This window comes from Glossina fuscipes, unplaced genomic scaffold (genome assembly GCF_014805625.2).
Source record: "Glossina fuscipes isolate IAEA_lab_2018 unplaced genomic scaffold, Yale_Gfus_2 110, whole genome shotgun sequence".
Classification (NCBI taxonomy): domain Eukaryota; kingdom Metazoa; phylum Arthropoda; class Insecta; order Diptera; family Glossinidae; genus Glossina; species Glossina fuscipes.
In genome coordinates this window covers 339300-360612 of record NW_023998453.1, presented here as the reverse complement: position 1 = coordinate 360612, position 21313 = coordinate 339300, and the positions used below count along the sequence as shown (strand labels likewise).

The window sequence follows — 21313 nt, the reverse complement described above, 5'->3', positions numbered from 1 at the left end:
TTTTTTTTTTTTTTTTTTTTTTTATTACAATTTCAATGAGTCGTTTGACGATAACAAAGTGGTTTTGTTTTCTTAAAATTTAAAATGTTGATTATTTTTAGACAGCGTTTTTAAATATTTAGATTAAACTTAATACGAACTTAAAACATATCGAGGTTTAATAAAGAATTTCGTAAAGTGTAACAATTTATGTTATCCGCCGTTTTTACCTGGCTAAAGGAATATATTTATTAAAAAAAAAAAAAAAAAAGAAAAGATACCGTTTTTGTTTATTTATTTATTTATTTTTTTTATTTCAAAAATTAAAATCTGAATTATAAGAAAATGAAACCAATAACAACAATATAAGCAAATTTATGGTGTTAATAGATTTTCTGAATTGTATGATTTTTTTTTTTTGTTTTTTTATTTTTTTATAATAGTTATTTCTCTCTTATTGCAATTTGATTACAGTTGTGTGTTTAGTAATTAATTTTCTTTTCTTTTTTTTTTTTATTTTCTTTAAATTATACTTTTTTTTTGTTTTGTTAATAGTTTTTAAATTGTATTCGTTTTCAACTTTTGTTTTACAAGACTTTATTGTGTACAGTAAGTAATTAAAATAGATTTATGTACACATATTGTTGTAGGGTCGAGAATAAGGCGTTTTTTAAAATCTTTTTCCCTTTCTTTTTTTTTTTTGAAAAATTGAAAATTATTTTCGCCCGAATATTCCAAGATCTGAAGAAACGAGAGAAACGCTACTCAAGAATATTGTGTTAGAAGCGATTAAAAAATTAAAAATCGCTGCCAAGGCAAAAAGACATACTGACGTTGGTTTATGTTCCGAGAGTGACGCTGCGTTAATGAATTTTATTTTCGTAATACATTTACAATACGCATTCTCGTATATATATATATTATTTATTTACATAGACCTATATATCTATGTATATATACATACATATATATATATGTACCTATATTAGAACAGATCTATTAAATATAAAGATGAAATAACAAAAGTGGATTTTTATATTCCTAAACTTTTCCATAGTTTTTCAAAGAAACAAACGCACACAGCAACAACACTCTTCATCCTCATAGAGAATTTCGTGTGGCATGTCAGCATAAACAGGCGCTGCTGGTACTCACAGGCGAGACACCTGACGCTGCAATTGCTTTTTATGCTTGTCGTCTATCTGTGCGGTTTGTGTATGTATGCATAATTGTTTGTGTTTGTGTGTGTGTGTGTTTGTGATTGAGCGGGATTATGTGGATGATGATTGCAATGAGTTCGAGTTATTGACACATACTCTGCTTGTGACAGGACATGAGAGTCGTTTATGTAGTGGGAAATCCTCGTTCAAAAGGACTTTTAACGTCCGAGTGTCGGGTATTAAGATTTAATGGTGGCGCTGTCACACTAGTTGACAATTCGCATACCGTTTTAATGGGTCTAGATGGCACTGGCGGCTGTTGTATTGATGTCGGTGATTGTGGCGATGTCGTTTCTTTGGTGTCCGGTAATTTTGAGTCATCATCGTTCGATGTCGTGGAAAGGACAACGTAACCTTTATCACGCGGCTGCAGTGTACTTTTGCCCACAATTGAAGATTTGTACTGCTCGCGTTCTATGCCACATAAATAGAATTTGAAAAATTCATATGTTGACCAGCAGATGGCAGTGGCTGGCATTGAATATAAGACACGAGCCGACAGACCTTTGAAGAAGCCTTTTGGTCCAGCCATAATATAAATCTAAAAATATCATTCGATTATTACTTGCTTTACTCTATATTGATTTTCTCTATTAATTTTAATAACAAAACCTTTTTCATGGCCTCTATCATGCCTTTAACTAAACCGGTTTCTTGGGTATTTAATAAAGTTTTCACTACATCCAAAGGTGTAGTAACAGCTGCTGCGCATGCACCGGCCGCACCGCCCGCTATTACATGTACCGGAGGATTATATTTACGCTCCTGATTGAGCTGAAAAATATCGCATTCAAATTAAAGATAATTTCTCAATAATTAAGAATTTTGAGATGAATTTTTACCATATTCTGGAATAATTCATAGGTAGAGAAGTGTATCGTTTGATTCGGTATATTCATTACAAGTTGCGTAGAATACGAACGATAGAAGGCTCGCAGGCCTTCCGTTTGATAAACACCACGCAAACAAGCGACCACGGACCGATAGGGTGAATTGTACATTTGCATTCGCTGCTTTATCACTTCAGCTGGATTGGAGACGGCATCATGTATTAAAGTGGCCACCACACCTGAGGAAACTATAGCAAAAAAAAGGAGGCTTTATATAAAAACATGTTTTTCTTTATTAATTTGCTTTAATTAAATAAAAATTTACCGTAATTAATGTGATTATTTTTGGTTACTTTCGTCATAAACTCTTTCGATAATTCGTACGAGCCAAAGTATAGAGCGTGCGCAGGTCCAGCCCCGGCCACAACGGCCGTTACACCTCTTATGGGTCTGTGGTAAAGTGAAAGCGGAAAAATATTGATTGAGACACAAAACAATTTGCAAAAAGCACCAACCTTAGTAGACCCTCCTTTTTTACCATATTCTTAAACGTTGCCGTTATATTGTATTTGGCGGTTTTCGGTGATAAACTTTGCATCCGAGTCTAAAAAAAAAATGCATGGGATTTTTGTTAAATGAGGTCAGAGGTAACTAAATGTAAAAAGTGACATTTTATCGATCGCCACTGCTACCACTATTACTATTACTATTATTGGAGAATCATAAGTGCAATTATCTTCTTTTATTAAGTCAACCTATAGTAGCTCAGACATCTTGCCTATCGCTTCCCCGTGTTAAATAATCTTACGTACTACAGGGACTGGCCGCAAGGGAAAATGTTGAGTTAACTTGTTATGATCTAAAATTCCAACCCATTTGACCCATTCTTTTTATTATATTTCTTTACTTTTATCAGAGCCATCACTATAAATGACACTAATTAATAAAGTTCGTGTCGCAATCGTCTTTTCATTTTTGCATCTGTTTGAGGCAGGGGTAGAATTATGAAGTTCAGTATAAAATTATTTAAAATGTTCGCTTAGCGTATTAATTATTATGACTATAAATTGATCACGTGGTAGTCCACGTGATGTTCCCGTTATTGAAAGCGAATTTCTAATAACTTACAAGCATTGTTTTGAAGGGTGCATTGTTTTATGACTCATTCGGCAAATTAATGCGTCGAAAGCGAATATAAAACGAAAAAGGTAATCGTGACATAATCGCAAAAAATAAGCAAATGAAAATGGGAAGCTCCTTGCAACCTGACTCTTGAAATAGTTAAATATACTATGGGGATGAATTGAAGTGATTTCGTATATACGTTATACTCTCATTAATTTCCTTTATTGCATAAATTTATATGTCCACGTATGTAAGAAATTAAAGTGGAAGTAGCAAGAACCTGGCAGCTTTTGTGGTATTAGTAATGAACGTTGACGCAAATCGATTTAGATTTAAATCATCCCATTTTATATAACGATTTCTATTGATTTTTTTTTTTTATATGACAAGTTAATAATCATAATTAAATCGATAAAGAATTAAAAATGGCGAAAACAAGCCAACAAATCATGTGATGTGGTGAGATTTGCTTTTTCAGTTTCCTGCCTTTACCCAAATTATTGAAAACAAACTTCATCCTCAATATTCATTACGTTCTTTTTAAAAGACTACTGAAATTGTGATTTGAATTCACAACCGAGTAAAATTACTGTTATTGAGTGTTGTATTAATCAAAATAGTTTCGATCATTTTCTATAACGTTTTACAATATTTTTAACAAAATATCATATTAGCGATATCTTATATTGCTTTGGCAACGATCTGAACAAGTGGTAATCAGTAGACGTCTTGTCTGGTAAGTGCGTTGGGTGCGGTAGGACTTCCCATACGAACTGTAGCAGCATATCCTGGATAGCTCTTGCAAATAGTGGCCAAAATGGCCGTTTTCCCCTCGTTTCGGAACTCTCCAAACGTCTGTAAATATCTAGAAACAGTTGATTCGTCAACTGCTAAGGTGTTCGAAAGTTCTTCGATCTCTCGAACTTTTTTCGTCCTCCATGCCGTTTTCTATCAGTGACATTGAAACCACTGTTCCTTAAACCGTTGAAAGCAAGACCAATAATTGAGATGTGAGGGAGTAGTGTCACCATAGGTTTCTGAACATTTTTGATGGATTTCGGCAGCAGATATCTTCATGTCAAAGAACATTCAAAATAAATGTCGAAAACGTCATTTTGAGAAATCCATGATTGCGTCCGCATACGCTAAATAAATCAATAATATTGAATGGAAAAATCGTTATTTTATCTAGAGTAAGGTCAAAAGCATCGAATTGAACCGTTATGTACATTGGTATTACCCATTTCTTAATTATTTTTACCTATAGGAATCGCTGATCGTTGACCTAATAATAATCTCAGTATAAATTAATGGGTATGAAGATTATCGTTGACTTAGTGTTTTCCAAAGAACACATTTATACTATTTCCGTTGTGTTCAATAATTTGCTATCCATATTTTACGTATAGATTAAGGGGAAGGGACATGCTTTGTAACATTTATACCCTATGCTTAGCTTACAGGTTAGATTAAATTTATGCGCAGTGTTCGCAGCAACTGTGTAGTTTTGCGAAGATGATTACTTATAGAAGGAAGAGTTTTCTGAAGTGACTAAACGGGAGCATTACATACGATAACGTTATTATTATATTTCTTATTTAAATAGAAATTTTGTTGTTGCCTTTTTTTTCAATTAAACTTATCAATATAAAGTGAAAGAAAATGAATGCCGTCATTATTATTATTGTAATGCCAAATAAATTCAGTTGATTCCTATTATTTGCAAGCATTTGAACCGGGTTTTTTTTGTTCAACAATTTTCGCTGTAATTGATAAGTAATTTATAAATATTTTACATATGATTTTCTACTCTTGTTTATTTATTTATAATTTGTAGAAACATATATGGATTATATGACAATTATTCATACTAAATCTAAATCTATGCTACGAAATTAATCCCTTTTGTAAAATTGAATATGAAGACGGAGATCATTGCTTTCTTATTTTTTCTTCTTCCATATGACGGCGGGGTTCCGTGATTTTGTCTATATGATCCCAGATGTAGGCTTTGTTTTATAGAAGTTGTTGGAAAGCTTGCAACCCGCCTGATATCGACCAAATGTTATTCCAATCCCATTTTGCTTTGTGGTGTAATATTGAAAACACTAACGCATTACTCTTAGAGAATATTCTCCTAAAAGGGATTTATTTTCATAAGATGTGCTGCCAATCTCTTTTGGTTTATTATAGTCCACCTTTCAGTTATAAAACATTATAAGCTTTTCCAAATCTGTTAAAATTTGATTAGATCTATCCAAATTGGCTTCGTGAGGTAAGTGCTTTTATAGCTAAGCTAAGCGAATGTGTCTGAGCGCATCACGAAAAATGTTACAAATCGGATATGTACGGAGGTATAGATAACTTATGATGATGATTGATGTTTAAACGACGTAAATTTTAATTATTTACTGTCGTTCATTGTATATAAAAATTTTAAAAGGAATTTGTGTTATTTATGGATCTACGTTTCTCTGTATTTCTAGGTGGATTAATCTGAAAAAAAAATACTGCTAAAATACATACTATGTATGACTAAGTTGGCTTGGAACGAAAATGCAATAAGCTGCAAAACAGTTAGAAAGTACATTAGTTTCCGATAAAAATTGTAGTCTTGAAAACGATGGAAGTTTGAATAGGTCCGTTTGTCTCTCGCAAAAACAACCAAAGAAATACTTTCAGCTTACACTGAGAGTTTTTACCCGTTCCGCTATATTCTCCAGGTCTGGCCCTTTCCGATTGCCAATTATGCAGATCCTTGTAGTGATATTTAGCGGGTCAGCGATTCACAAAAGTTGTGAACATGGATCGACAGATATCGTCTCCACATACTCGACGCTTCCATAAACTACTCGATAAATACCAAAAGACCATAGAGAATAATTAAGCTCTGCAATCAGTATAGTTTAAATACACTTGAATTTTATCAAAGAGCAGCAAGAATTTAGTTGGACTCCTATCCAAGAAAGAAACATATTAAATGTTTATAGTAGGGCTACATCGACATTTCTTTGAATAAAACGCTATACCGAGGTTGTCCAAACCATTTCATTTTCAGTGGAGTTCGCCCTTAGACCAGAGTAGGTTAATGTATTAAATTCCATTAAAACATCTCAAAAATTTGCAATCTACCAAGCGGAGGACGAGAAAAACTTAAATTGTTTCAGAAAAGAATTCTGAATCAGTTAGCATAAGAAAAGGTGGATCTATCTTGGATGTCGTTCTGGATGCTGAACGCAAAAACGTTAAGTTAACTATATAGAAAAAGTGGCGTAGATCGTAAATATCGAAATTATGCGGGCGTTTTTTTTCCTGCGTTTGAAATCATAAGTAGGTGCGTCAGGGACTTTATAGCTTTTGAACGTTCCTAGCGATAACAAAACGATGGCTTATGGAAGTGAAACAATATTACAATGTTAAGTATAGTATGTTATTCATCTCCTCAGGGAATGTTCTTTCTGCAAGCTTATATTAATTTATTTAGACTAAGCAAAGGAATACTTGGACTAAACCAGGAAAAAAGAATCCTGAGCATTAGTAGCTAATAATAATGGCTGGATTAGAGCTTAGCACAATAATAGTCGCTCTGTATGCTCTTCTTCGAATTGAGGACATGTCTTGAGAATCAATGTTGATGTAATAAATGTTATTAGTAATGAGGGTAAGGAATTTGAAGTGAAGTGTTTACTTTTTCCTTAAATGACTCTTAATTACAAAAAAAAAAAAAAAACAATGATTTTCTTCTTCCATGTATTATGCCAAGTTATTGTTATACAAAGTATTATTTAAAGTAAAAATGTTGACAAGTCGATCGCGGCACGTGTTTAAGGAAAATTCTCCATCGTATACGAACAAGGCCAGTAATTTGCTACCCATGCATGGCATGAGGTGTGGAATATAATTATAATTTAATATTTATCGATACCATCAAAATCAAGGGGCATACTAGCTTCGTTATTTCGTTTGTAACATTAATAATTGTTAGTACGTTTGTTGGTCCGATTATGATTGTTAAAAAGTTTAAAAGAAAGTTAAAAGTGAAATTCTTAATGGCAGCCCTTTTCGCTTAAAATAGTTAATATTGAATTCGACTTGAACATTGGACAGACGGATATAAAAGTCGAGTATTTAAGAACATTTCGTACTGACCGCCAGCGTAGTTTCCTTTGCCGTTTCAATGTTCCTTTAAGAATAAATAAGCTAAATATAACGTTTCCCGTTATTTCAAGAAATTCTATAAAGAGCAGTTTGTGTACATTTTGTGTATATATAGATGTATATAATTTATATGGATATACTGCAGTCGTAACTTTGTCTTCTTAAGCTAATTGTTTTAAAAGCGGTCGGTGATCGGAGTAATCTTATCGTATTAAGGCTGCGCAGCAATAGCTACTGCGGACCGCACATATTAAATGACTTAAATAAGAATATAAACAAGCGGTTGTAAAATAATGCGAAATGCTTTTCATATAAATGAGATATCTCATCTCGTCGCTATTGTTATCATATTTATATTCTTACGATTTCCAGGAAATTGCTGCCGCTCTCTCTCTCTCTCTCGCTTTCTCTGTCTCAGTCTCTGGATAGGAATTTTACTTATATATTATGCAAAACCAATAAGATAAGTGTAGACCATTCTCCCTACACGGCAACTTAATGCATTAAAAACAATTCGCGATAGATATTAAAGCTAATTTTTGTATTATTATTATTTTTTTTTTAGAACGAAAGGCTCAAATTGCTTTTCTTTTCAGTCGAAAGGAACGTGTAGACAGACACCTTCTTGTCAAGTCAAGTTTATGCTATAACTGTACTTTGTTTTAGAAGATTGAAATATTTTTGATCAAATTTAAAATTTTTACCCACCGCTGACAAGTACAGAGTAGATACGATAAACAATCTCTAACAGTGAATCATAAAGCCAATGAGATGCGTACAAAGCACCATTCGAACAAGCTAAGGCCCTAAGGTCTGTACACACCCCATAATCAAGGAAAATATTGAGCAATCCTCCTGCATTAAAGTCCAGATGATGGGTGTTTAGCATTCGTTTTTAAGCGAATTAAAATTTTCATTTTGTTTTCTATATATAATAATTAATGAAAAAAAAAAAAGACGCGTCATGTTAAAATATACGACATCGCCTGTCTGTTCATTTTAATTTTAATTTCAATTTCAATAGAAATATAATGATTGTCTGTCCTATGTTATTTAAAAAGTAAACACTATGCAATTTAACGGCTATATTTACATAGGCAGTATATGTGTATATTATTATAAGAGCAATATATATGAGTACATTATATATTATATAAGAAATTAAGCTCGTGGCCATTTCAACTGACAATCGTCTGTCTACCATTTTCCTGGTCAAATAATTTTGTCATTGCTATAGCGCTTTTACGATTTCTGAGCGAAAAGCTGAACTAAGTCTTTTTCGTAGATCTCTCCTGAGAGTAGCTTTATATTATTAAGACAGTTCTGCAGAAAGTGAAGCAAATAGTAACCATAAGAGAGGCGAGGTCCAGTCAATAAACTGAGAACTTTCTAGAATTTCACCGAATTCGGCCAAGTCGGAACAGCGCCCTTGCCACCTCATTACTTTCCCCAAGCACAACGTACTACGTTGAGTTGTGTCAGTCCTGGGTTTGCCTTCGTTTGTAAACCATCTTCCGAGATCCTCTTGCACATAATTGGCGTAATAATAAGCTCATATCGTAATCAAATATCAAGAGCTCGCCATCTGAAGCAGTCTTGTATATATAAATGGCTCAAGTCTGTTGCGTTCGTTCATTTAAGGTCCGCAGTTGCTGCAGAGAGTGACAAATGAAATGATGATAGTAATGAAAACGTGATAAAGATCATAAAAACTTGTTTAATTAAAACAACTCTCCACACAGATATTCTAATAATAACTAACGACGACATTTATTGCAATTAATTAAAATTTATGTGCAATTAATGATAATAGAGCGTCACAGGTCTCATATTACTTATATAGAAGATTTCAAATCGATACGCGCTACCTGCCACCCTCGAGGCGAAACTCATTGAGAAACAAAAAACACACACCCAACAAAGAAAACTATTGTTCCGCTCAGGCTAGATCCCTTGTATTGACGACTGATCAGCAAGATATTTTCCTCCTACGTCCCGAAAGAATTACATAGTTTTTAATTGCTTCTAAGTGTGCTGAATTCTAATATTTTATAATTTATTTTTATATGGCTTAGCCCTATTAAAAGCTCCCTCCATACTATAAAATGGGTTCATGTTTACGCTTTCTTTAGATTGTTTTATTTTCTTTGCTTATAAATGCATTTTTACTTTATGAACGATTAGACATTGATTTACTATGCCTTTGTCACACGTAGTTAGAAATTAAAATAAGAAAAAAACCTTTTTAACGAGGTATTTTAAAAATAACTCTTATCAAGAGGTTTTTGAAAACAATAAACAATGTTTGGCTAATTTGGAACATATTGATTAAGAACGCGGCAATTAAAAAATAATTATAAAAATAATTTTTTTTTTTTTTTTTTTGTAAATGCAATAACAAAGTAAACGCCATATAATTGTCACAAAAATAACGTCAGCCTAAAGTGTTTTTGCTGATAAGAGAAAATCCTAATATCTGATTAGGCAGCCAAACAGCTGATTGAAGCGTATTACAGCTGTGTTCAACAGAATTACTAATAATAATTAGAATCGCTACACATCTTAGTTTAATGATGAGCATAAAGAACGTTTTCCCCACCATCTTCATTTTCCATTCTTTACTGCCCTAGGAAGAAAGTAAAAATAAAATTATTGAAATGACATGACACTCGTATGAGATATGTTTGACTTTTCATTTCATGTGTTTTCTTTTCCTTCTTTTTTAAATCAACACTCGACACAAAATTACATCATGAACGCATGTTTCTTGGTTAGGTTAGATAATAGTCTTTATTTTAGGACAGGAAAAAAGCGCTTTCACTCACCTTAACCGAATCCATAGGATACATAACAATGTGCTCCAATACACCGGCGATAGCACCGGCCGTCATATTAATGGCTACACTGGTAGTAGGCAATGATTCGTAATCATCGATATTCATGTTGATTATTACAAAAAAATTTCAAGAGAAAGAATGTTTCACTAAACAACAAGCTGTTGCAATTGATTGAACGTTTAAGAATTTCGAATGAGTTACGCGTTTTTTCAATTTCAATCTTTCACAATTAGTGAAAACACAAAATAAAATATACATGTAAAAAAAAAAAAAATATCACTGGATTTAATTTCTCTTTGTAGTTATCGTTCAACTATTATACGAATTATACGAATTCATTGATAAGGCAGATAATTAGAGATGTTTATTTAGGGTGAGGTGACAAAATGCAGCTGCCGTTCAGCCGCTTCTGCCCCTGAATACTAAATTTTTCTTTTTTTCGTTTGACTTTCGCAACTTTTGCTAGTTTGTTTTGCCAGCTAACCTAGCTAAATAAGTTTGGCAAATGTCAGTTTTTATGCGGCTAAGACGGCGGCGTGTTCGTTCTCTCCCCCGTAAAATGTACAAAAATTCATAAGAATCGCCCTTACGAACGCGGATGGCGGAAACTACCACTTAGTATGTTTCTGATAAACTTGTTTCAATTTTCTTGGCTTTGATGTTTACAATAATAGCAGAATTTTCAGCGTCATTGACTCTCGACAGCGAACACAACAATCATATCCAGATGATGAATTAGTGGCTAAGGAATTTTATAAGGCGAGCAATCGCTTTTTAGTTTTTATCAAAGTTAACGCTGCTGCTGTTGCAAATTAAAATTTACTAAAAATGGCCTCAAAAGTCGGTCTCACACGCACAATTTTCCAAATAAACACAAGACGACGGCCTTGGCAAACACGGCTTGCGTTGTTTTGACTTTATTTATAATTTTTTAATACAAACAATCTTTTTAAACGTATCAAATAATTTCGAAAGTTATAGCTATTTGAAATTTCAGCTTTTCCTTTTTTGCATGCGAATTAAATTCTTAAAACCTCTGCCTTTAATAAAACGTGAGTGAATTTTTTCGTAATGGAATTTTGACAGTTCTTTTAAAATTAATAAGAAAAAAATGTAAAACGTATTGCCATATTTATAGCTTTTCGATGATTGGCTTTTGTTTACAGTGCTGCCTAGTTTCCAGTTTTCTACACAGAGTCTTTAAACCGCCATTTTTGTTAGTTTACTTTAATACTTGTTTCCGTTAGAGATTAAAAAAATTTTGGTTATTAGCTTTGCTTTACACCTTCGTTTAAATAAACATATTTACATGAAATACTTTTTCCCGCATACATCTCGAATTTTACTATATATATTTTTATTTGTGAAAGACACGGATTATTGCATTCATTATTCTTTTATATTTATGTGATCATATTGCGCCAAAAAAAAGGAACACGCTTTTAAAGTCTGCGATAATTTTAAAACATAAAATTGATAATAATTTTTTTAATTATTATTATATTTCAATAATAAAATTCAATCATATTTTATTATTATTATTTTTTTTTGGTTGGTAGTTGTGTTTAATGTAACTTTGTTTGACATAAAGATACATATATACACAAGCACATCTATAATATAATAAATGTGGATATAAATGCAAAATATATGTCTAATTGCCAAAAATTATTGCTAATCAATAACTATATGCTTAACGAAAGCGCTTAAAGTACATTATTGTCAAAAAAATTGTTACTAAATATATTTGTTTCTTGATAATAAGCTCACTTTATAAAGCTGAGTGAGTATTTTGTCAGTGGATGTGCGCTTTGTCTTTTTGTTCCTCCTGTCTTCATTCATGATTTACAAGCCTTTGTTAAACCAAACCGTTTTAAGATCCGGATTCTTTTCTTTGATTGCCGTCTGAACTTCAGGTTCTAAACTTTTTACCTAAAATATATATTTTTTTTTTGTTAATAAATTTTTATAAAATATTTAAACAAATAAAATATACTTCTACGGCCGCCCGCTGACTGAAGAAAGCGCAACCTAAAGGTGTTGCAAATATTAGTACAAAACCGCAAAATAGTGTTTGTATGGGGGCGCTAGCTTTAGGGAAACGTTTTAAGAAACCACCAGCTTCCAGTTTGTTAATTAAAACTGGCGTTAGAGCTGCGAAAGGAAAGAGAAAACGTTAAGCATTTTTGCAAATAGAGACAATGATTGTAAATTTACTCATTCCGGGGGTAGCCATGGCAATTCGAGATGCTACAACTGCTGAAATTCCAAAAATGGCCGCTTTTTTTGACACACCCATTTCATTATTATTTTCATCCAATAACACCACACCATTTTTAAGCTCTCTGCAACAAAATTAAATTGTATAATAGAAATAATATAACAAATAAAAACAATTAATAGACTTATAACAAATAACCTAGAAGTTTTTAGGTAGACCATGTCCATTTTTAAAACGTATCTATTTTTGTAATCAAGTTCAGCTTTCTAACTCAATTGTTGCTATAGCTTCAACAGACGACAAGAGAATAGCCCTTTCTTAATTTGTTTTTGGTTTGTAGCTCTGAGTATTGCCAGTCGAAGGACATGTATATCCCGTTCATCCACTGTTTCTGTTCAAGGCCTATGATTTTAGATTAAAAATCTTAGCTTGTAAGATGAATGAAAATACAGTGAATATAAGGGTCTGAGGGCGTATAACAATGTTTACATGTATATAAACAATGTATATATATAGGAAGAAACAAAAGTGTATATATGCAAATATCTAAGAGTTTTATATAAATATATACATATAGGTAGTTATATATGACAATATCCGTAATATTCCAGATCATAAATATGTCGTACGAGCAGAAAGAGAATTTACTGTTAATTCAACTGCCTGAAAATATGCCACGATTTATTTTTGAATATCAATGAATAGGGCGATTATTATTATAGAATAGTGGTAGCTTAATTTAATCTCTCTATTTGCATTATTATGACGATAAGGAATTTGTGTAAAATATTTTTGTCTGATTTTTTTAAATAGCGGCGACAAATAATTTTGCTAAAATAGGAAAAAGGAAAATCAAAACTTACTGTAAACGCATCATAGGTACATTAATCATATTGGCAGCGGCCACGGCAGCCAGCGGTACAAAGCGGCCGATTAGAGGATGTAAATTCTAAAAGAAACTTTAATTCATTAGTGAAATTATAGATTCTATGCGAAAATTTTGTAGCGATAATCTTGCGGTTGCTTGCCGATGTCTTTCTGATGCATTCGGGGCTTCGTAAGTTAGAAGTTATTTACACATTAAGCATGGAGTCTTTAGAACACTTCATTCCAAACTGCGGGAGAATTTAAAGCACGAGTGGGACGCGGTTGTCGAAAATTCATTTTAGAAATTCCGATCTTTCTTGAAATGTTGCAAGTGCTTATTGCATTTCTCTTAGGTCAATATTTGATAACTGCTTAATCTCGAAAAGCAAACAATTCACGATTTGAAGGAACTTCTCCTTCTTCTCAGATGTATGCGATTTTCATTATCGCCTTTAACATAAACTCTCATTATAACTATGTAAATAATTACTTACCTTTACTAGTCTGTTTAGTGATAAGGCTGTTGTTAAAGCACCACCAGTAGCTAAGACGTAAGACGTTACTAGTTGTCTTTATGAAACAATGTTAAAGAAACTTTAGAAGATTTTGAGACAACTTTAAAAATAATTCACTTACTGGGTAGGTATAGGAGTAGCACCAGAACGATTTGTATAATTTACTATCGCATTAAATGTCTGATTCACCCATTGCCAAAAGACGACAGCCGGTGTTGTTTTATAAAATGACAGCATACCTATGAATATGTAATTAAAAGAAATGTTAATCGCAATCGGAAGCAATTTATTCGGTCATTGCACTTAGTTGCTAAGTTAAGAAATATTAATTGTTTTCTTTTTTTTTCTTTTTTTTTTTTTAATTTCACTTACATCCCGTTATTAGAGTATTCATCGGTACTTGAGCCGACATACGTCCAATTATAATCGATTTTTCACCAGTCTCTGGATGAAACGCAGAATCGTATATGTATTTGTAACGGTACAACTCTTCAATAGTTTTAACATCGACTGGTTGACCGGCACGGTAATCCTGTACAATACGTTTAGCTCTTTCCAATTCCGCATTGGAAGCCAACAAATTTAAAGGATTAGTGAGTAGTAAGAAATGTTTAGCCCGATTCAGATAAGTGCTTTGATCATATAGCGGTTGATCGATATCCACTTTCGGTAGAGAAGACATTGCGGTTATTGAAATTGATTTAACTACTGTTGCCTTCCGTAATTATTGCGAATAGATTTACTAAGTTTTTTAATCTAAAAAAAAAAAATAAAAGGAAGGAAAAAAACACTTTATAATAAGAGATAAAAAAGTGCTATGAGATAACTATAGTAATTGCCAAAGCACAGTGTTTTTAAAACTACTAATTATAATTCATATTATATAGGTATATATAGGTGTCTGTGTTGAATAAACTATTTGATTCAGTTCTTATACAATTAATCAAAGCCGTTAAATTATAATTTGAATTTTTAAATCGGAAAATGCTCTAAATGTGTGTGTGTGATGTGCTTTAAAAGTTTTTTTTTACGGCTCCTATGGTTGCTGCTGCAAAATCCCTATAATATTTTCTTCTCTAATATATGTGAAAATATCAGGTGGATTTGTCGACTAGATTCTTCTCCAGTTGTCTGCAAAGTGGTCCCGTTCATGTATTCTCGCAATGATAATAAGTCAACCGGTAATCGCATGTTTTTTTTTTTTGGTTAGCAAGGCGTGTTAGAATCTTAAAAAAATTTATATATCGTTAACGACATGGTATAACTGTTTTCAAATAATACTTGGAATTCTTGAAGCCACCCGATCAGTTTGAAGTGTTAGGCCATGGGATAATTTGACAGCCAGGAATTAATTGTCGTTATAAGCTTCCCTAATGTATAGTTGTGCCTGAAATAATATGACTATAGCGTTGCTCACTTCACCAAATAGTAGACAATAATTTGGCGACAAGATCATTACAAGCTTCCATACATATTTACCAACAACCCAAAGAGATTCGAGGATTTACTGTTTTTGACGTATTTGTCTTAAGAAAGATGGAATTCTTCTCTTTCTCTTGGTTCGTATTTGCAAGCTTTGAATCTTTAAAATCTTCCTAAATACCATACATCACTTGCCGTTATCCATATATTGGCGTTTCAAAATCAGGCGAAAAAGCGATCCGAACCGAATCATTTTTAATAGCTTTCGTTCTTAGGCGAAAGCGTATCATGTACCAAATGTTATTAAAATATTTCTAAAAAATTATGTACTGTAGGTTGAACGCAATGAAGACAGATGGACAGGCAAGCTTAGATCGATCCAGAAAATGGTTTTGAATCGATTGGTGTAATGAAAGGTGAGTGAGTCAATTTAAAGCCCTCTGGATGTCGCAAATGTGCGCAAATATCAAAATATGTGTTGGGTGTAAAAAAGTGATAGACGCAACCTTTTGTCAGTTAAAACATGGCTGCCGAAGAACATTTCCGATTGGACTAGATACATACAAGAAATGTAAAAAAAATCTGGTCGTTTTTCGTCGAATCGACGAGTTGCCGAGATGGCTTCGGATTAACTTTTATCCTTCCCTGCATTGATATACCAAGTGTAAGTTTTTCACCCGAACTGTTTGAGCGTCTGAAACGAAAGGGCATGAGATTGTTTTAACTTTTACTGTTTTTTGATTATCCCGAGCTCTTTCTTTTTTTTTTTTTTGTTTTCATTTTCAAACTTGATATGTGAGATCTAATCGAAATTGTCAAGGCTAAGTCCCAGTGGTTGAATTTTTTAAAAACATGTTCTTTTTTTAATACAAAAGCCACATTAGTTATTTTGACTTTTAAAAGCTTAAATCCATTCATTTATAAATTTAATTTTGGGGACTTGATGAAGATCGTAAAAAGTTTAATCTGAGGTTTTCTTTTCAATTTATGTAGCAGCGAACAAGGGGATGGACGAACAGATGGATGAGTTAAAGTTGAATTTTTTCAAAATTTCACACATAAAAAAGAGGTTAAAAAAAAGGGGCGTATCATTTATTTTTTTGATAATTCCTATATCGGCGTAAAGCTAGTTAGTTTTATACCTTTTTAATGGATTTTAAGGTTTCTATCTCAGATTTTTTTCGATTTTATAAATGAAAAATGGTCGGATGGACAGACGGACAAAGAAAGATAGAAAAAACCAATCGTAATGTCATGATCATCGTACAGTAACGCACATTAAAAACTAATTTTTTGGGACCTGCACTATTCGTGTCTATATCATGGCCATGTATAAAAAGGGATTTTCTTCTTTTTTTTTTCAAAGCACTTTTCACATGGCCTTTGTACGTTTCTTCCAAAGCGAACACAATTTACCTCTGATTTAGATAAACTAGAATGAATATACCTTCTTCATTAATACAATATAATAATAATTTGATAAATTTTTAAAAAAAAGTAAATTCTATCATACAACGATATACTGAATAGAAATTGGAAGAAATAATGAAATAATTATTGATATAAGGTTTTGTTAGATGTTACGCAAATATTGAATTAAAACGACGTAAAGTAAAGTAAAGTAAAGTAAAAAAAAGTTTGCGTGTACGAGGGGAACAAATGATCTTTTCTTCTTAAAGTTCCTTTTTTCTTTGCTTTTCGAAAAATACTTTTTTTTTTTTCGCTTCGTTTATTTACTTTACAAATCCAATAGGATTGAAAACGTTTAGAAAGTATGGCGTGAAGAGTGAGGGGCAGATGTATAGATTTTTATATATAATACTTTAGTTTGCCATTGATAGAGAATCAAAGTACAAGTCAAATTGATCGTGGGCTTATATTATATGCATATACACATACACAAACACGCGTATATACTTATACATATATTATTTATTTTTTCAATTCGTACAAGATCTTCAATTATTCAGTAACTAATGGATATATTTTTTAAAATATTTCTTGACTATAAATTAAAATGTATTTAAAATCTTGCTTAATAACTGATTGTGCAAATTTTTGTTATACGGTGTGTTCTTGCTTATTAAACAAAAAAAAAAAAAAAAAAAAAAAAAACAAGAATTTGTTTATTAATATGTTAATTTTAATGAAAACACTTGCAAGCACAAGCAAGCGTTTAATTTGCTCTCTTTCTCGCTATCAAACATCGCAGAAAGTTTGCAAATGTGTTCGTTGGTTGGTACGTAAATGCGCTCATTATTATTATTATGCCCACAATACTTATACCGATATGTCTTTCACTTTTAATCAATTAAAAAAAAGTATGTAAATATAAATATAAATGTATGTATGTATGTATCAGATATTTAGGTCTTTCTTATGGTCACAACAAATTTTTCCAAATAATTTTATGCGTGTTATTGGGTTTCAAGAGCAATGTCAAATGTTTTAACTTGTAGTTGAATTTGTTTTTGTAATTTCATTCTATTTATTCTTTAATTTAAATTAAAGGGGGTTTGTCTGTGTACGTTGTATACGTACGTACGCTAGAAGAGAGGGTTCTACGTTTTTTTTTTTTTTTTTTCTTGCTTACTGTTTGTGCTCGCACAACGTTATCGTTCATCGTTAATGAATATTTGTTACATAATTTTAGTAATGATTTCGTAACTTAACTGGAGCATTTTTATTATATATATTTTTTTTTTTTTTTAGTTTAACACTATTTTTTTTGTTTTTGGTTTTTCACACACAGTTTAGAAGCATTAATTGAAAGAGAAAATACCGAAATCTTTTGTGGTTTATTTTACGCAGACATAGGCCCAGGTAGTTGGAAACAATAGATATCACGTTCTTAATTAGTTTTATTCACTCACATATATGTATATATATATATATGTTAAGGTTTACCTTCTCTTTTCCTTTTATTATAAGCTACAGTTTTGTGTAAGACTTGGAAATACGTCGTCGCGTAATATTTGCCTCACAGATATGTATATTGACCGGTTTGGCAGTGTATTAACAACTAATCATATGCAGCTCATGTTCCATCAAATGAAAGCTACATACACCACAATTATTATTATATGAGGTTGTTTTTATTTCATTTTTTCTTTTTGGAAAAAGCTTTAAGAAAAAATCTATTTGATTATTGTTCTGTTCTCTCAAATGAATAAGTTTTTCTTTTTGCGTTTATTCTACATTCATTTATATATTCATTTAAATATATATATATATATATATATATATATAGTTACTGTATAGTATTTTTGGTTAGCGACTCTTATTGCTTACTAAAGCCTTCCTTAGTGGTTGTTTTCTTCTGTCTATACAATCCGGTATGTCATGTTATCAATTGAATTTTTGTATTATTACTATACAGAGAGTAATAAATAAACGAAAAAGAGAGATAAATATTGAGAAAAACTATATATACTGGATAGAGAGAAAAAGTTTCTAAACGTTTTGGTACTGGATAATGTGAGAATACAGATTTGTACAACCTTGAGTGAGAGAATGAATGCATTTACCTGAGAATATTTTTCAGTTTATTTCCATCCACCTTCCATCAGAACATAAAGACATAATAAATTTGTTAAACTGTAAGTAACATGCTGACAAATAATTCAAATGCACCCTATAAATTTTAATAGTATTAACGAAACGTAGTAGTAACGATTTGTAACTCTGAACGGAATGAATAAAAAGATCACTCATTCTACAAGTAGTAGAAATTTCTCCCATGAGATTTTCCTTTAACTTTCTTTGTTTTAATGCTTAACTTAAATGAGTAGTTGTTATACGCTCCGTAGATTTTGTTGTATTAATTTGAAGATATTCGATATTCGATATTGGATGCGTATTGATGATTTTCTTTGTGACTGAAATTTCCGGAACGAAATTTGGCAAACCATCTTTATCAGGAATGAACATTTACAACTTGATTTCCCAACGTGTCATATAAGCTTTCACGAACAGCTGATGGGTTGCTTCCGTTCTGTAATTTATGCCAAATACAACGTCTTAAATGCTCTTTATTGACTGCACGTGGAAAGTAGTTCTCTTATATCTCATACAAGATCCGCTAAATAATATAACACCATATGACGTATTTTACTTGCTTACCTTCAGCTGACAAGTAAAATTAGCTGCAGATAGCATAGTACGAAAGAATTTTCGTGCGAACCTTGCTATCAACTAATGTGCAAACACATTTCTCTTTCCGTTCGTGACATCTAATAGTAGCTGTAGTTATACTATTGTTTAGTATCTAAATCAAGGTGGACTTCAATTTCTGGACGCGTACATCTATCTGCTTGCTGTCAGGATAAACTAAATTTACTTTTCCATTCACTAGAACTAGTAACACTTAGAAATAAGAATGAAAAGTTCCATAAGGCAGTTATTCTTTAATTGGTTGTTTAGCTTATAATACAGACTAGATCTGATTCTCTCAATCCGTCTGTGTATTGTGTACACTAAGCATGAGGTCGTGTAGGACTTATCGTTAGCTTCGTTTTATTTCTTGATAGGAGAGGTTGTGCTACGATCATCGACGACTAGCTGTCTTAAGGGTGAAAATTAAAAGAATTTAGATCATAAAGGAGAGTAGAAGGCTTAGTATCAAATTTTAGTCGAGAAGACTCGTATTTGCTTGCCATCTTCCGAAGTTGCTTACAATTAAACGGAATTGAAACGAATAGAAATTGTATGGGTCTATCAACAGTGGTGCCATGTGTGTGTGTTTTAGGCAGGAGACTTATTGAGTGATGTGTTACAAAAAAAAAACTCTAGCAGTTTGTTAAATCTCCCGGTATTAGATTCGATTTAAGGTTGCTTTTGAGGAAATACCACATCTAGGGAATATTGTTTCACGAAAAAAAGTTACGCAACATCACCTGCAGACCAAATCACTGCGCCAGATCGGTACTCGATATCATTGTGGAGGATGTGTTCAACCTTTTTAGGCGACTGAGAGAGGGAAAGAGAGAGAGAGAGAGAGAGAGAGAGAGAGAAAGAAGAGAGAGAATGAAAGAGAGAGAGAGAGAGAGAGAGAGAGTAAAAAAGAAACGAGAGAATGAAAGAAAGAGAGAGAGAGATGTGCGAGTATTACTATGTATGTAATGTAATGTGAAATGAGTTTCATTATTCCTCATAATTTTATTTAAAATGTCATTATTTTGTTCATGCATTTCCATCCTCCAACCAACGAATACACCGTAATGTACGTGATCTGCTCTTTTTGAGTTCCTGCGTTGTTAACTGCAACTTATGTAGGGCGTGATCTTAATGCAGAATATGGAGCAAACTAGGTTGCGATATTTCCATGTCATGACAAAAACTCGAGATGAATAACCCTCGCCTTTGACCAACTATCTCAACTACAGCAATGATGCTTTCGGCTGATTTCGTTAAATGGGTCATGTTCGTATAACTGCAACCGCGTGTGAGATCAAAAACAGTGCGAACGTTGCAAGCCATGTCCGACAAATTTTTTTGCTTTCTCTTTTATTTCAATGCGTTTGGTCAAATGTGTATCGATCCATTTCTCGAAAGCTTTTCTTTTTACTTTTCCATGCCGTTGCATATGTACGATTTCCGAAATGATCTCTCTTGTTGAAAAAGCCTTTGTTAGCTCGACATTTATAGCGTTTGCACTTTGGGCTATAAAAGTTGAAAGTCGTCATTCGTTTAACTCCATTTTTGATTCGCCCTACATTGTCTATGTAAAACCGAAAGCAGAATAAGCGACAAACATCAAAAAATTCTGTTTAAGAGAAGGACGAATGTCTTCCAAAATTTCTTGAAATCTTAAAGGAATTCCTTTTGTCATCAAAAGTGCGCCTAGCATCAAATAATAAAAATAATATTTGGGTATTTATCAAAAACATTTCAACCAGAATCTATTTATTTATAAAAAAAAATCTTTCGTATTTTTTTTTTTTTTCGTTCTTTACTGAGAAATAAATAAAATTGTCCGAGAAAATGTTGTTGATTTGTTGATTTGTTTTTATTGAATAAGTGTAAGCTGTTAATAATTACGTTTTGTTTTGTTTTGTTTTTTTTTTTTTTTTGTTTTCTTTATATTCAGTTATTGTATTTGTATTGGTTTTTCTGTGTATTGTTTTTTTTTTGTTTTCAT

General features: G+C 32.2%; 3 protein-coding genes across 3 annotated transcripts in view; 1 reads left to right on the top strand and 2 right to left on the bottom strand.

Annotated features, from left to right (window-relative positions):
- Nucleotides 1-21313, top strand: part of LOC119638888 (biorientation of chromosomes in cell division protein 1-like 1) — a 44746-nt gene that overhangs the window by 10149 nt on the left and 13284 nt on the right. The window lies entirely within an intron of this gene.
- LOC119638890 (mitoferrin) lies at nt 410-10254 on the bottom strand. The gene is made up of 6 exons (XM_038035979.1): nt 10138-10254; nt 2545-2633; nt 2355-2479; nt 2042-2277; nt 1812-1973; nt 410-1740 (listed from the first exon to the last, which is right to left on the bottom strand). The coding sequence occupies exons 1-6, from the start codon at nt 10252-10254 to the stop codon at nt 1324-1326; spliced, it is 1146 nt and encodes a 381-aa protein (XP_037891907.1). The 3' UTR covers nt 410-1323.
- Nucleotides 11680-18227, bottom strand: LOC119638891 (sideroflexin-1-3). The gene is made up of 8 exons (XM_038035980.1): nt 18082-18227; nt 14125-14508; nt 13874-13991; nt 13732-13807; nt 13234-13319; nt 12367-12494; nt 12146-12303; nt 11680-12081 (listed from the first exon to the last, which is right to left on the bottom strand). Exons 2-8 carry the CDS (start codon nt 14432-14434, stop codon nt 11995-11997), a joined length of 963 nt encoding a protein of 320 aa, XP_037891908.1. The 5' UTR covers nt 14435-14508; nt 18082-18227; the 3' UTR covers nt 11680-11994.

Bases quoted from the DNA above. Each gene is read 5' to 3' on its own strand.
- LOC119638890 (XM_038035979.1), bottom strand. From the start codon at position 10,254: ATGAATATCGATGATTACGAATCATTGCCTACTACCAGTGTAGCCATT. The intron at 2,278-2,354 runs GTAAATTTTTAT...TTTTTGCTATAG, and splicing joins AAATAATCACATTAATTACG to TTTCCTCAGGTGTGGTGGCC. The intron at 1,741-1,811 runs GTTTTGTTATTA...TGATATTTTTAG, and splicing joins TGATAGAGGCCATGAAAAAG to ATTTATATTATGGCTGGACC.
- LOC119638891 (XM_038035980.1), bottom strand. From the start codon at position 14,434: ATGTCTTCTCTACCGAAAGTGGATATCGATCAACCGCTATATGATCAA. The intron at 12,495-13,233 runs GTAAGTTTTGAT...ATTTTGTTGCAG, and splicing joins GTACCTATGATGCGTTTACA to AGAGCTTAAAAATGGTGTGG. The intron at 12,082-12,145 runs GTATATTTTATT...TATATATTTTAG, and splicing joins GTCAGCGGGCGGCCGTAGAA to GTAAAAAGTTTAGAACCTGA.